This window comes from Periplaneta americana, chromosome 2 (genome assembly GCF_040183065.1).
Source record: "Periplaneta americana isolate PAMFEO1 chromosome 2, P.americana_PAMFEO1_priV1, whole genome shotgun sequence".
Taxonomy (NCBI): Eukaryota; Metazoa; Arthropoda; class Insecta; order Blattodea; family Blattidae; genus Periplaneta; species Periplaneta americana.
In genome coordinates, this window is record NC_091118.1 from 28,400,756 (window position 1) to 28,416,528 (window position 15,773).

General features: G+C 34.5%; 1 protein-coding gene across 2 annotated transcripts in view; it reads right to left on the bottom strand.

Annotated features, from left to right (window-relative positions):
* Nucleotides 1–1,349: 1,349 nt before the first annotated feature.
* The window catches only part of LOC138691309 (ubiquitin-conjugating enzyme E2 W), an 83,454-nt gene continuing 69,030 nt past the window's right edge, over nt 1,350–15,773 (bottom strand). For both annotated transcript variants that reach the window (XM_069813168.1, XM_069813176.1), the window contains exons 5-6: nt 15,524–15,599; nt 1,350–4,034 (exon numbers count right to left, since the gene is read on the bottom strand). In XM_069813168.1, coding sequence (XP_069669269.1) covers nt 4,021–4,034; nt 15,524–15,599 — 90 coding nt within the window. In that variant the 3' untranslated portion in view covers nt 1,350–4,020. The remainder of the gene's footprint in view (nt 4,035–15,523; nt 15,600–15,773) is intronic.

A 15,773-nucleotide genomic window follows, 5' to 3' on the forward strand; every position in this document is an offset into this window, starting at 1 on the left:
TTCAGGTGCACAGTCAACTTCGAGAAGGGCTATAATTACACGCGTTATCCGATTTAGATGCAATAAACAGCATGCGTTTGCTAAATACACTATTTTTCATGCAGAACTGCCAACCTTTGTAACCGCGGGCTGCTACTGTTCACTATATCTGGAGTTGACTGTATCTACCTTCATTATATCCCTGATCACACATATAACAGATTGACCAGCCCATGTTAAAAACAGTAACATGTGGAAGAGAACAACCACCAAGATCGCCACCGTCGATTGGGAACAACTGCTAGATGGCAGCATAGTGAAATTGATTAAAGTTGTTGCCGTCGAAGCCTATAAGACTGAGCAATCTGTTATACAGAATGGTTCAGTGACTATGTTACAAACATTTAGAGGTGATAGAGGAGTCAGTTATGAATAACTTTCATATATGAATCTATGTCTGGAAATGTTCCTTTTGGTAGTTACGAGTCTAGATATTATGTTAGTCAGTGTAACTAGCTAGAATCGAACTCCAGGCCATCCTTTTGAAGTTTGGTTGCAGACGACCTGTTTCTGCTAACGTTGGTGATTTCTCATAAACATGAGACAAGCTAGTTGGCATCATAAATAATATGTTGACTCATTGCACTTTGCAACTTGCATTTATGAGAGAGCAAAAGGAAATGCAAGGAAAGTTGCAAGGTTTAATGAGTCAAAATATTATTTACGATGCCAATTAGCTTATCCTATGTTTATGAGAAATCACCAACGTTTGCAACCGAACTTCAAAAGAATGACCTTGAGTTCCATTCTAGCTGGTTACACAGACTAACAAATCTAGGCATGTAACTAGCAAATGGAACATTTCAGGACATAGGTTCCTATATGAAAGTTGTTCATAAATGTCTCCTCTATCATCCCTAAAAGTCTGTAACATAGTCACTAAGGGTACTATTCATAGACATTTCACAGCACGTGCTACAAGCGTACTAAGTTAGCCCCGGCTATCCACTGGTTACTAGTACAGAATTTAAATCATATCCTATCGCTAACACTGGTTTATGAATACGAAAAACGCTGATCATCTACCGGAAGCCCACGCTAAAAATGTCTATGAATACGGCCCTAAATCACCCTGTATATGTGATCTGGGATTATATCCAGAATAAAAAGACAAGAACTAGCCAAACATTAAAAAAATTTTACATCAAAATTTACTGACATCATTTTTTAACTTTGTCCAGTCAATGTGATATTAGTGTACTTTTGAAATCATCCTGTATTTAAGCTCGAAAAATTCAACTCTTAATTGTTGAGTACCTTAAGGAAAGTTAATTTAAATCAGAAACAGGCAAAATAAAAAAGTGGCAGTATAAAATATATAAGTTTTGTTTCTTTAATTAAATCAGAAATGTACCACTGACATGTTTGTAATTCTTTGAAATTACAATTATCTTAAAATAATTAAATATTACAAAGTCTTTACGTACAAGCTCTCCCAGATTCAATATTTTGCTAACTGCACTCTCCACTAGGAGGGCATGATATGCTTTTGCAATCACAGATTCCATTTCAGATTGAAGTTTATGATGTAAAACAGAGTACGGTAAAACTAAACATACAACGTTCAAAGGTTGTTGAGTTACCATCTGTAACCTTTTAGTTAATGTGCATACCTCACTCCCATAAGCTGTTAATGCCGGTACATGCTGGTAGATTTCAGCAAATTGGGGAATGAAAAAAAATGTACCATTCGCATTATGGCCTCGCAGTTAAGGGAGGAGATACAAGAATATGAGTAGGATTATTTTTTTCTTCAGCAACCAAAGATTCTTTTCTCTTACAATTTGGTACACTTAATATACACTAGTTCTATTGGAAAACTATTTTCACATTTACTTAAAATATTATAGTTACTAGTACTTATAATTACAAAATGGTGGCTTTCTTTGGGCATTGAAATGACATATCCCTGATAACTTCTCAAATGAGCCATTCTTTTGTAATAGATGACATGTACACAATTTTACAAGTTAGTTTTCAAAAATGTAAATATAAATTTTGTAAGTTCCATTCTCACTTTGTCACATTGCAATCTTTCTTACACTCATGTTAATTTTCATCATTATTCCTTTGAAGATTTCCATTTTATTGTGTGTGTGTTTTTTTTTTGCACTGTAATGGATGTGACAAAAAATATCACCCACCTGAACTCTCAATTTTATATTAACTTGAAAATCTGTTAATCCTTCTGAATAAGTTATATTTTAAACATTTTTTACTGGTATCTAAAGAATGACATTAACCATCTGTGTTAATAAGTTCCATGATTGTTTATTTTAATAAAAAAAGTTATTCTTTGTAACAGATGTGACATGGATTTGTAACAGATGTGACAAGTAACATGTAAAACATGTTTTTACTTTATTTTACAAGAAAAATTAATGATTTACAAAAATTTGATAACATATTAAGCTATGAGATATTCCGACATTTTACTATGCACTCACTGTTGTCTTATTTTCATACCAGAGTAAATAATTTTATTCTTTTGGTATGAGGTGTCTGTTAGAAAAGAATGGCTGAAATATCATTATTATATTGAGTGATTCTGTTTTTATTTACATTTACTTCATAAATATCATATAACAACCCCTAGCTAAATATTTGAAATATCTAAAAGAAAGGAAAAAAAAAAAATATTTTTTTTTTTTAATTTCATAATGCAAAGAGAATTTTTTCTGTAATTTTTATGACAAAATATTTGTTTAATTAACTACACAAGTTAAAATCATTTAATCAGCTAAGGATCGTTCACAAATATGAATTACACTTCTATGCAAAATTTCATTGCAGTATCTCAAAAACATTTTGAGTTATTAGGGGAAAGGTATTGAAAAATAAATTATAGGGATACACATACTGAGTGAAGAACCCTTAAGTGAAGGGACCACACATTTTTCATCCTAACTCCTTAAATAATGCATATATCCACAGAATTCCTCGAATGATAGGAGGAGAAAAGTACAATCTAAAGTATGAAATAAATTGAAAATCGCATTATTTAACCTTTAAAAACCTGTATCTCCTTCCTTAGAGTGATTATCATATACCTACAAACAAGTTCATAAATAAATAACAAAGATAATTGTTTGAAAATAAAATACACGACAAAAAGAAAGAACAAGATAAACAAAAGCGGTCTTGGCTTTGTCACACAGCTTGCACCTCATTACCAAGACGATCTGTCAATAATTTGGCAACCTTTGACAATTTACAGTTTGACTCTCATATTCTTCATTTTACACCTTGAACTTCCATTTGAAACAATATGACGGAGTACTCAATCTTTCTTTTATACTAACCTGTACAAGATATGACACTACTTTTTAAACATCTTTCAATTTCTTTTTGTGGGAGCAGATTAAGGACATGTATTCAGCAGTGCAGTGTATGGGTTTCAGTAACAGGAGGTTAAATTTGGCAAATACATGTCGTGCACTCCACAAAAACAAAGGTGGCAAGAAACAAAAGTGACTTTTAGGGAAAGGAAAGGTGGTACAGTTTCTACATTGCAGTTGCTTTTATTGGAATGTGGTGCCTAACTCATTGTCCACAACTGTACATGAAGTGTCACAAGACCTAGCTGCTAATTCTTGGAATTAAATGCGGAAATTATACACATCTCTCCACAATTTCAACAACAGAAAAAAAAAATAATAGAAGAAGTCATTTCTTGCAGCACTGGAATCAGACCTCGGCCACAAAGGATGTTAATGTCGAGTAAAGCAGGAGTTTTAATTACAATATAAATTAGTAGCATATCGTCCTGGTATGTACACATCAATAATTTCAACACAATATACAGGCACTGGGTGATGTTCTTTGGTCGACTGCGATGCACCACACAGTGATCGTGTTCGCACACTAAACAATGGGTGGAATAAAGTGTGAAACATAAAACCGGATTGTCTTTCATTACATAATGTTAAAATGGCTGGTTAAGTGTCTGTTGAGTTCTCACTCATTAAATCACAGCCGATCCTATACTGAGTCATCTGAAAGAGACAAAAACCCACATTAGTAAAGATTTTGTTTTTCGATGAAGTGTAAGGCCCGGTTGCAGAAACACCGATCAAAATATGATTGGCGATCAAGGAGGGTTTGATTGGCCATCAGTTCTATTTCTATTGCTGAAAGAACAATCAGTATTTGATCGGAGATCAGTCTTCCATCAGATTTGATCAACAGATTTTTGCTGGTTAAGTCACTGATCACTGATCAAGTACCGGTATTTATGTTGTTCTCTTTATAGTGCAGTTACTGTAATTTATACAGTAAATAGTTATAGCGTAACAATACCGGTAGTTTTCTGATGAAGAAATTTTATAATGAAAAAATATTATTAAGAAGAAGGCATTTCCGTGATAGACATGAATTGTTTTTATGTATGACAGAGAATTTAAGCAAAGATTTTCAGCCATGTCAGGATTTCCAAGAGTAATTGGTTGTATATACTATTCACATCCCCATCCAATCACCTGGTTAAAATTATGCCGAACTTTATCGATATAGGAAAGGTTTCTTTTCTGTGAATGTACAGGCAATATGTAGCCTGAACCATATGGAAATTCTGGAATGTTGTAGCCCATTGGCAGGGTTCTACATATGACAACACAATATTTTTAATGAGTAGGTTACGAGCTCAATTTGTAAATAGAGAGATGGGAAATGGAATTCTTTTGGGCTATGGAGGCTATGCATGTTCCAATTTCTTGTCGACTCCCCTAGCAAATCACACAGCAGAAGCCAATTCACGTTTTTTGTTTGCTTAATTTTTTTCACTATATTGTAGTCTATATACAAATAAAATTCGCCTGTTTCCTTTCTACAAAAAGCAACAAAACAGCAAAGCATTCACTTGTTTTCCTAGTCACCGCCCGCTTGATGCATTCGTTTCGCGACTTTTAAAGAACATCAAATTGGCTGTGGTTGCTAAATAGCCCTGTTGTCAAATACATTTCTTTCTCAAATCAGCAATTAGTAAATTGAAACAAGTTGATTGGAGATTCACGTTTGTGCAACACAACGAACAATAAAATAAATGAGACATCATCTGATTGGCAATCAGGGACTGATTTGATTTGCATTTCTGCAACCGGGCCTTAGTATGCCAAGTGGGATTACCATGCTACCAAGGGTCACTTTCTTAAAACTACGTCTTTGATTAATGACAAGTTCAGTAAATTCTATTTCCTAAAATTTTTTGACAAGCTTGTCAAATGAGTCGGTTAGAGTCATAACTCACATGCTTCAAAAAATGAAAAATGGAGATAATATGAGGTTATCTACATAGAACACGATTCAGAGGTTAATTTGTCACATTTTTTACATGATGTTTGTATAAATGGGCAACAAACTTCCCTATCTCATTTGTGAAAATTTTCATTTTTGGAACAAGTGAGTTGACTCTAACCGACTCAAATGATTGTCAATTGTTGAGAAGTAAAATGACAGATGACGAGATAGCACTGCTTTATAAAATAGGAGAAGAAAAGCAGATACAGTAGAACTTGGTTATAACGACATCCAAGGGACCTTAAAAATTATGTTGTTATAAACGAGTGTCGTAGTAACCGAGATTCATATTATCAATCTAGTGAGGTGGAAAATGAAAAATAATAAACATAATTAGGCTTATTTTAGATTTATGTATTCACTTTTAAGCATACCATGAACACAATAAAATACATGTACAATTATAAATACAGAATTCTGTGTTAAAACAGTTTGTTCATTACTCACCAAACTTCTTTACTGAGGAGTGAGTAATCAGTCATTTTACTCTGTTGTCTCCTACTTACCCAATATACACTTTCTAAATTACATTCTATGTTCATTATTTCAGTTGCAATTTCACTGCTCCCTCTCCTAGCTTCATAGAAATGTTCACAATTCTAATGGCTTCTAAAGCGTCACTCACTTCTTTTAGTGGCCATACTGCGTTAAAATGCATGCACTTAGTGAAAACTTCCTGTCGAAACTGACCGCATGCAGGTACCATTAATACCGCATGAATTCGGGCAGGTTACAATGGGATGGGGAATCTGCCTGCATTCCAGAGATCTGTGATAGAAGGGAACAGTAAAGGATTTGCCAGATTTCAACAAAATATTTCTTAAAATACTTTGGATCTTAGAAAATTGTATTTCAAACTGAGGTTGAAAATGACGTTATATGTGAGGTAGACGCATATACGTTTGTCGTATTAAGCAAGGTAGAAAAGCATATGTCTTATGGAGAATTAGTTGGGACCACAGAATGACGTTATAGGCGAGGTGTCGCACAAAACGAAGTCGCTATAACCAAGTTCTACTGTAATTATTTCACTTTCCACCAAAAAATAACTAAAGATGAACAAATTGAAAAATGGAAGGAAACTGTTCTGTTGGCTGAAAACTTAGACCTACTAAATTGAAAACCATGGACATATGTCAGGGACACAATGTGGCCAAATCGGTAGGAGAGGACACTGGTAAGTTAGCCATTCATTTAAAAGCTGTATCATAAAGGAATACTTCTGTTGATTATTGATATTATAATTTAGTCAACTGTCCGAAGACAGGTTTGAACCTCATAAGTGACACCAATAAGGCATCACTCAGGCGGCAGCTATGTCAGGACAGTTCCTTTCCCCCTCCATTGCAGACATCGTTGACTAGCTACATGTTACACTAATCAGACTTCAGATGCATACAAACAATTATTGTTCTTCCTCTGACACATATCGTCAAGTGAGATGTATTGCCTGATAATAGATGTACATATCAGCCAGAACCTCAATCAGAGGTATTATTGATATTATATTATAATATTCATTATTAATAGCTTCTAATAGATTTCAACATTAGTTATTTACAGTGGCGTAGCATGAAATTTTGAGCAGGGGAAGCTAACTCAAGTTGTCTTTCATGCAATATGAGAAAACGTATTACAAAAATACAGTCTTAAAATAAATAGTAGTCAGTTTCAAGTTAGCAGTCGAAGATTGGTTGGAACCTCGTAAGTAACACCAATAAGGCATGACCTCAAATGATACATAGTAAAATATGATTTCACGGTTTACACATCTCTCTTAACAAATAGACACATATACGTATAACATTAGCTCACTCCCTGTCGTACTTAGAGAAATCACAATATTAGTATCATTACGTAAGTATTCGTCTGTCTTTTGGTTGTGTCCTTCATTGACAGCAAGGGAGTCGGTCATTTGTTTTTTAAATCACACTTTCGTTCGTAAGTCAGTCTTGATAATATAACTGTCCTAAAAAAATTCAAGTAAATTGGTGTCAGGAACTGTTATTTCGCTCATTATTTATTATATCAGCCACAATGCACACTAACACTTCAACTGAACACAACTAACGAAAAGGGATAACTCGGAAACTACTTATTTTAAATGTTAAAGCTAGCTTCTTGCGAGCCTTGCGACTAGGGTAGTTTATTTAGAAAGGGATGGAAAATCTGCGGGGTGGATTACACAGAAGAAACCAGTCTGCTTGGAAGCTGGTGTGTGCAGGCTTCTTGTTTACTGCTGCATCACAAATCATCCTGAGCTGCCGCATCACAATATTTAACGCGTAAATAAATATTCTATTAAAATCAATAAATAATTTTCTCCATAAACTGCCGGTTTATTATGAAATTACTATTAAGTGGGGAAGCTAAGCTTTTTAGCTTACATTGACGCTACGCCACTGGTTATTTACTACATTAACCCATTTATGCCCAGGTAGGTCGTTTTCGACCCATTGATTAAAATTATTTTCCACGCGAATTAGTCTAGGCAACACTATGTGTCTACTTTTCTTGAATGCACAAAGGTACAATGCACTTGTGGAACACGCGGGAAACCATCAGACCACGCCATTATTGCTCGGGAACTTGCCGAATAAATATGACGCAACTACCGTCTACCTTGGAGAAGAAAAAGTGAGTAAAAACTCTGTTCAATCCGTGAATTTGATTAACAATCAGTGTTTCCTGCCAAGAATATTCAGGAGAATATGTATCTTGTATGTTTTTGTCAATATTTACGCTATTTGCTGTACAGTAGTGCTTAGAATTTAGTGTGGGTCGATAACGACCCACTAAGCACTTATTCGAGGATTACCATTCACATAGCTTTTTATTATGAAATAATTTTGTTTTCTTACTATTTTTCTTTGAGTGATGTTTTTACGAACAACTACCTCAATAGAAGTTTGTGTAAGGATTAGGAGTAGGGGAGACTAGGGAGATTTGATCCCCTGGGAGACTTGTTCCCTCGTTTGAATCTCCCTCCAAAAATATGTTATTCTGGTTACTTTTAGGAAAACAGGTTGGCTATACTGCTGGCTTGTGTTTTGTTTCTGCCAGTTTGAACAGGTGCCATGTACTGAAGATTAGCACATGTTTTATGATTTCCAGACGTTTTGAGAAGTTTATTTGGTAAGCAACATTTGCATATTAATTTTAAATATATATTTGTTAAGTTTTCTCATAGCAATTATTCAAATCACTAGTCTATTGGCTTTCTTATAACATTCCTTGCAATTTTTAGAATATGTTCTATGTTGGCCAAAAAGAAAGGTTTTATTAATCATGTCTGAGTGGGAGACTTGATCCCACAACTATCAGGGAGACATGTTCCTGGGATCAAGTGTCCCCAGCATAATGATATATACCTAGATAAGCCTAGTATATATTAAAATATTTGGTGTTGTTTCAGAAATGCCACACAAATACAAAGGAAAAGAGGGTGCTAAACCTAGAGAACCAATAGACAGTGATGCAATGAAGAATGCTGTTGCTGCTGTGAAAGCTGAGGGGGGGCCTATAAAGGGACAGCTAAAGCTTTTAAGGTCCCATTAATGACACTTAAGAGATTGTGCAGGAAGTTAGGCGAAGATAATACAAATAAAAGTTATACACCAGGCTACAAAAAATCACAAGTTTTTACAAAGGAAGAAGAAGAAGAACTGACAGAATATTTATTAATGCCCTCACGTCTTTATTATGGTTTGACCAACAATAATACAAAAACACTTGCTTAACAATATGCAAAAATGAATAGAAAGAACTATCCTAAAAATTGGGATAGAAATGAGGCTGCAGGTTCTGATTGGCTAAGAGGATTTATGGAAAGAAATCCTGTATTTTCACTGAGAACACCAGAAGCAACTAGCCTAAGCAGGAGTACTAGCTTCAACAAGCACACCGTTGGAGTGTTTTTTGATAAGTTGAGGGAGGTACTGGCACGAGAACAGTTTCCTTCAAGTTCCATTTGGAATGTAGATGAAAGTGGCCTCACTACTGTTCATAAACCTGGGAAGATAATTGCAGAAAAGGGTGTGAAACAGGTTGGTAAAGTGACATCTGGTGAAAGAGGATCTCTGGTAACTATTTGTGTTGCAGTAAATGCCAGTGGAAATCACATAACCCCTTTCCTTATCTTTCCAAGAGTGAATTGGCAAGACAGAGTGCTCCATGGAGCTCCACCTGAAACAAGTGGGTGTACTCACCCAAGTGACTAGATGACAGTAGCAAGTTTTCTCCTTTTTTTAAAACATTTTGTGAAGTATACAAAATGTTCCGTAGAAGACAAGCAGCTCCTGATTATGGACAATCACGACAGCCACATTAGTGTCGATGGAGTGAACTATGCTAAAAAGAATGGTATAGTCCTTCTAACCATACCCCCCCATACATCACACAAGCTGCAGCCATTAGATAGGTCGCTCTTTGGTCCCCTGAAAAAGTACTATAATACTGCTGCTGCCGATTGGATGTTAATTAACCCTGGTAAAATCATAACAATCTATGAAGTTGCAGGGCTCTTAGGGATTGCATTTCCTCAAGCCGTAACTCCAAAGAATATAATGAGTGGTTTTATCTCAAGTGGTATTTGGCCATTAAATTCTAATATTTTTACTGATGATCAGTTTTTGACGTCTTATGTCACAGATAGACCAAACCCTGTTATAGAACCACTTCCTCCTGTGGAAAATTCAGTAGCCTCATCTTCTGAAATATCTGGGCAAACAACTCCAACTAAATTGCCTAAAGCAAAGGAACACTTTACGCCAGAAGAAATTCGACCATTTCCCAAGGCTGCATCAAGAATAGCACAGTCTGCCAGGGGAAGGAAACGTGGTAGCAGTCGCATACTTACGGATACTCCTGAGAAAAATAAAATTGAGGAGAACGTCATAGCAAAAACAAAAAAACGTAGGCCCATGAAAAAATATAGAAATGCCACCTGTGTAAAAAAGATTGCACTAGATGTTACTGACAGTTCTTCAGAAGAACTTGAGAAAATAAGTCTTCATGACAGCAGTGATGACAATGACTTCTATGAGTCATCAAGCAGCCCAGAAGACAATAAACCTAGTGAAAAGCTTAAAGTGAATGACTTTGTGATTGTTACATTCTCCACAAAAAAGACAGTAAAACATTTTGTGGGAAAAGTTGAAAAAATAATATGGCCCGATTCTGAGGTAGAAGTAAATTTTTTAAAGAAAAAGGAAGGTTCTTATCAATTTTACTTCCCAGAGCAAATAGACAAAAGTGTTGTAAATGTAGAAGATTGTGTTACCAAGTTGCCACAGCCATCTATTTTACTGGGAACATTGAGAACGGCAGGACTAAAAACCTTTAAATTTGATTTGTCGTCTTTCTTTTTGTAGGTGCTTGATCTAGGCTAACATTGTATTTAATTTTTGTATTAAAATGTTCTAATGTAAAATCAAGAGTGGGAACAAGTCTCCCTAGTTGAGGGATAAACTCTCCCTAGTATGAGGGACACTTGATCCCTTTGTTTCTTCATTTATATATACATTTTCTTTTAACAATTAAATTCTAAGAAGTCTAAATTCCATTTTATTTGTTATAACAATGTCTCATTTAGTAATAAAAGTCGACAGTTATTAAAAAAACGAATGATTAATCAATCAAGGGCTAATTATTCAAAAAGGGGATCAAGTATCCCTGGTCTCCCCTACTCATTAGTGGCCAATATACATGATCATGAAATTAGAAATAGTGAACAAATTAATATTCCATATTGTAGTTACACAAGAGCAATACAAACTTTTTAATTATGGGGATGAAATTATATAATAAGCTCCCTAGTCAATATTATAAATTACCAATCAATAGTTTCAAAACTAGATTTTACAATTGGTTATTAAATAATCCCTTTTATTCTGTTGCTGAGTTTTTCAACACAAATTTGTATGAAATTGTATTTTAATAAATAAGTTTTAATTGCAATTTAGTTAGTTTTCTTCAATTTAAAAGTTTCAAATTATTTCATGTTTTGATTGTATTACTTAAATTTCACTGTTTCTGTTATTAGTGTTTTTTAAATGTATTTATATGTTTTTTTCAATGTATTCTGACGAAGCCTAAAACTGTATGTCTAATGGCCAAATAAATTGAATTGAATTGATAATTCTGATAGCATTTCTCAGAATATCTCAGACTTATTACTGGTTTCGTTTAGAACATTGTTTTATTTGTGTAATGTTATATCTCACCGCTTGGGATGCACTCTGGATAGTCTTTGACGAACTAAGTAGTTCATAATTCTCGGCACTAGCAGCACCTATGTGAGCCGGGTATGAATAACAATCAGAATGACCCCGTTTTGTCTTTTTATTATCTTCATGAGAGTTGTCTACTGGCCCCATCTGAAAACTGAGATCCTTCGTAACAGTTTCCATAATCATAAGTATTCCCTCGTTTCAGACTCACTGGTCTGACAGTAATCTAAATTCTAGAATAGTTGGAGAGATCTGATCTTCTGAAATCCCAAAATACGGGGCAGACATATTCATTGGTCTGCCTGAGGATAACGGATGCAGATTCTGGAGATGAAGATTGCAAGGATTCCGACCGAGCCCAACTACAAGCCGTAATAGAGTTAGTGACAGAGCTACTACTGTAGACATTGTTCAGCCTTATAATGAGGAAGGGGGCACCGATATTAGAAAAGATTCAGATCTTATCAGCAATGAAATTGAGAATTCCCTACCACCAATATGTAGAATAAGGTGAGAAAGAAATAAAGTTGAGCATTACGTCTAACGAACATGAAGTAGCCCCTTTACAAGAAGAGGAAATCAAAGTTCGTCTGCCTTATGTTTTCCGTAAATATAATTGCAATATGAGTGGAGTACATACTTCTGATATACGTGGAAAAAATGGCACATACCACTACTTTTGTGGTTATTAGATGTGTGCATGAACAATGCTTGGCTTCTCAGTAGTCGATCATATGGAATGTCTTTGGATGCACTCGCCTTCGGCCACGAAATAATGCAAGCCTAAAATATGTTCATTCCTTCGATACCATCAAAGAACACCGGAGAAAGGATCACTGAGGGCACTATAGCCCAACAACAAAGACGGCGATACAAGATTTGTGGCAATGTAAAAGCATGTCAAAGGTGCACCATATCATGAGTAGAACTAAGGACTTATGTCATGTATTTTTAGTAGGTTATTTTACGACGCTGTACCAACATCTCAGGTTATTTAGTGTCTGAATGAGATGAAGGTGATAATGCCGGTGAAAAGTGTCCGGGGTCCAGCACCGATAGTTACCCTGCATTTGCTCATATTGGGTTGAGGGGAAAACCCGGAAAAAACCTCAAGCAAGTAAATTGCCCCGATCGGGATTCGAACCCGGGTGGCGAGACGCGCTAACCGTTACTTCACAGGTGCGGACCTTATGTCATGTACCATAATTTATTGTGTTTCAAATTATTTATTTCTTCCAGTACAAGGTTTCCTTTCAGATTTGTGAATGTAAAATACACGTGAATGTGAATGTAGCTCTCAGGGAAATTATTCAATAAATATTTTTAAAAAATCGTATGCGTTTTTAATATGGTAATGATTTGTTTATACATTACTTTTAAATTTAAGAAGTTGCATACTACGCAAAAGCATATATACAACAAGAATCATCAAAATATTATGATGAACAAATTCTCGAGGAAGTGCCTTGTGGGTCGTTATCGACCCACCCCATAAATTTTTACCGAAGTAACTAAATCAGTATTTTCTTAGTTCCTCATGCTTACAACGTCCCACTGACTCACTTAATATGATATGTGAAACAAAAATAAAAAAAAAAATAATCTGGGCATAAATGGGTTAAAGTTACATTTTAAATGATATGTAAGATTAAGGCTACTTACCAACACCAATGTACTATGGTATGTTAAATAAGGATAACTATTTTAGTACAAATAGTACTTATATTTCTAATTTTAAATATTTTTGAGGATGAATACAAATATCCAGTCTCACAGAATAGAATTCACTACATTTATAAACTTCTATTCTTTCGACCTTCTTTTTTTCAATAAAACAATGTTACAAATTAATGGGGTTAATAGGATTATTCTCTTCACTTCAATCAGTTGTACTATTTCCAGAGACATGGCACCTGAGCATAAAGGTTAAGTTGAAAACTGTAAATTACAGTACTGCATAACTGTAGACCTAAAATAAAACTGCATGGCACAGTACTGTATTTTCCTTTTTCAGTTTTATCTACTGTAGTTTAGAGTTGCAAAGAATTTACTGCAGTACAGTATACTATATTTAGAATTAAACTACATTAATACATTTCATTTAAAGCGTGAAGGGGTACATAATGCATATTATAAATTTACTGTTAGATTGAGGAGCCTCCCTCCCAATAAAGGACACCTCCCAGATGCGGACAGATTGTTACGTCCCTTCGATGTCCGTAAATGAGAGGTTTCACTGTATTCACTTATTAATTACCTTTTAATAAAGATAAACAAAAAAAGGAAAAATAGTGTATTTTTCACATGTTATAGTTTTCGTTAGGGAAAAGTTTGTGTCTTCTAGGCTATATATTAAACAAGAAATAGACCACTTAACTTAAAGAACATTAACACTTTCCCTCAAAATTTGACTTTCCAGCTATATAACCAATTTTTTAGTTATACTTACTTAATGTGACCTTACTTCAACCTGTTTTCTTTTTTCTTCATTCCTGAATACACTCTTTAACACTTAAACAATCACTAATGAACTATTATGTTATTTAAATTAAATAAATTATAACTTCACTGTGTTAATATTTAAATTATTGTAGTGTTATTCAGTGGCATAGCATGAAATTTTGAGCAGGGGAAGCTAATTCAAGTTGTCTTTCATGCAATATGAGAAAACGTATTACAAAAATATAGTCTTAAGGGGAGGTTGTAAGCTGATTTGGATCAAAATTAACATTTTTTTGTTTTAAACTGAACTAATAAATTAAGAAAAAGTCGGTAGGTTAAGGAAGATCACAACTACAGGTGTGCAAATTTTCATAGTTGTAGATTGAATAGTTTCTGAGATAAGTGTACCTGAAGTTGCTAAATTTAACACGGCGAGGATAGGGCTTACAACCTCCCCTTAAAATAAATAGTAGTCAATGTCAAGTCAGCAGTCGAAGATTGGTTGGAACCTCGTAACACCAATAAGGCATGACCTCAAATGGTACATAGTAAAATATGATTTCACTGTTTACACATCAAATAGACACATACAGTATAACATTAGCTCACTCCCTGTCATACTTAGAGAAATCACAATATTAACGGTCAATAGATACAGTATTAGTATCATTACATAAGTATGCGTCTGTCTTTTGGTTGTGTCCTTCATTAACAGCAAGGGTGTCGGTCATTTGTTTTTTAGATCACACTTTTGTTCGTAAGTCAGTCTTGATAATACAATTGTCCTAAAAAATTCAAGTAAATCGGTGTCAGGAACTGTTATTTCACTCATTATTTATTATATCAGCCACAATGCACACTAACACTTCAACTGAACACAACTGATGAAAAGGGATAACTCGGAAACTACTTATTTTCAATGTCAAAGCTAGCTTCTTGATAGCTTTGCGACCAGTGTAGTTTAGTTAGAAAGGGATGGAAAATCTGCGGGGTGGTTACACAGAAGAATGAGTGTAAGAAACCAGTCTGCTTGGAACCTGGTGAGTGCAGGCTTCTTGTTTACTGCTGCATCACAAATCATCCTGAGCTGCCACATCACAATATTTAACGTGTAAATATAAATTTTATTAAAATTAATAAATAATTTTGTCCATAGACTGCAGGTTTATTATGAAATTATTATTAACTGGGGAAGCTGAGCTTTTTAGCTTACATTGACGCTACGCCACTGGTGTTATTTTACCTGACTGACTAGTTTCGATGTTACAGCCATCTTTCTCAGAATTCAGAGGATGGATATAACATTGAACCTAGTCAATCAAGTAAAATAAGACCATAATTTAAATATTAACACAATGAAGTTGTCATCTATTTCTTTAACTGAAGTATGAGGTAAAAATTATATATAAAATAATAAATTACAAGATTTTTGCATAAAACAGCAAACTGAAATAAAAATGCAATAAATGAACTTACATTAATGTCTGAATAAGTGAAGTCATGACAGTTATACCTACCATGATACCACCATTTAGTCTTCTTTGGATTTTTATTGCAAGTTTTTACATAGAATGAGTTGTCAGGAGGCCTTTTCTGCAAAAAAATAAAATATATATAATATTTATATAGACAATCAGGGGCATATTTAGCAAACTGGCACATGTCGATAAAACAATTATTTCTGTCTGTTATTTCAAAGTGTTCAGTGCATGATTTTTATTACAAAAATTTGTATAGCCCTACGATTTGAATACTATTTCCGAAATC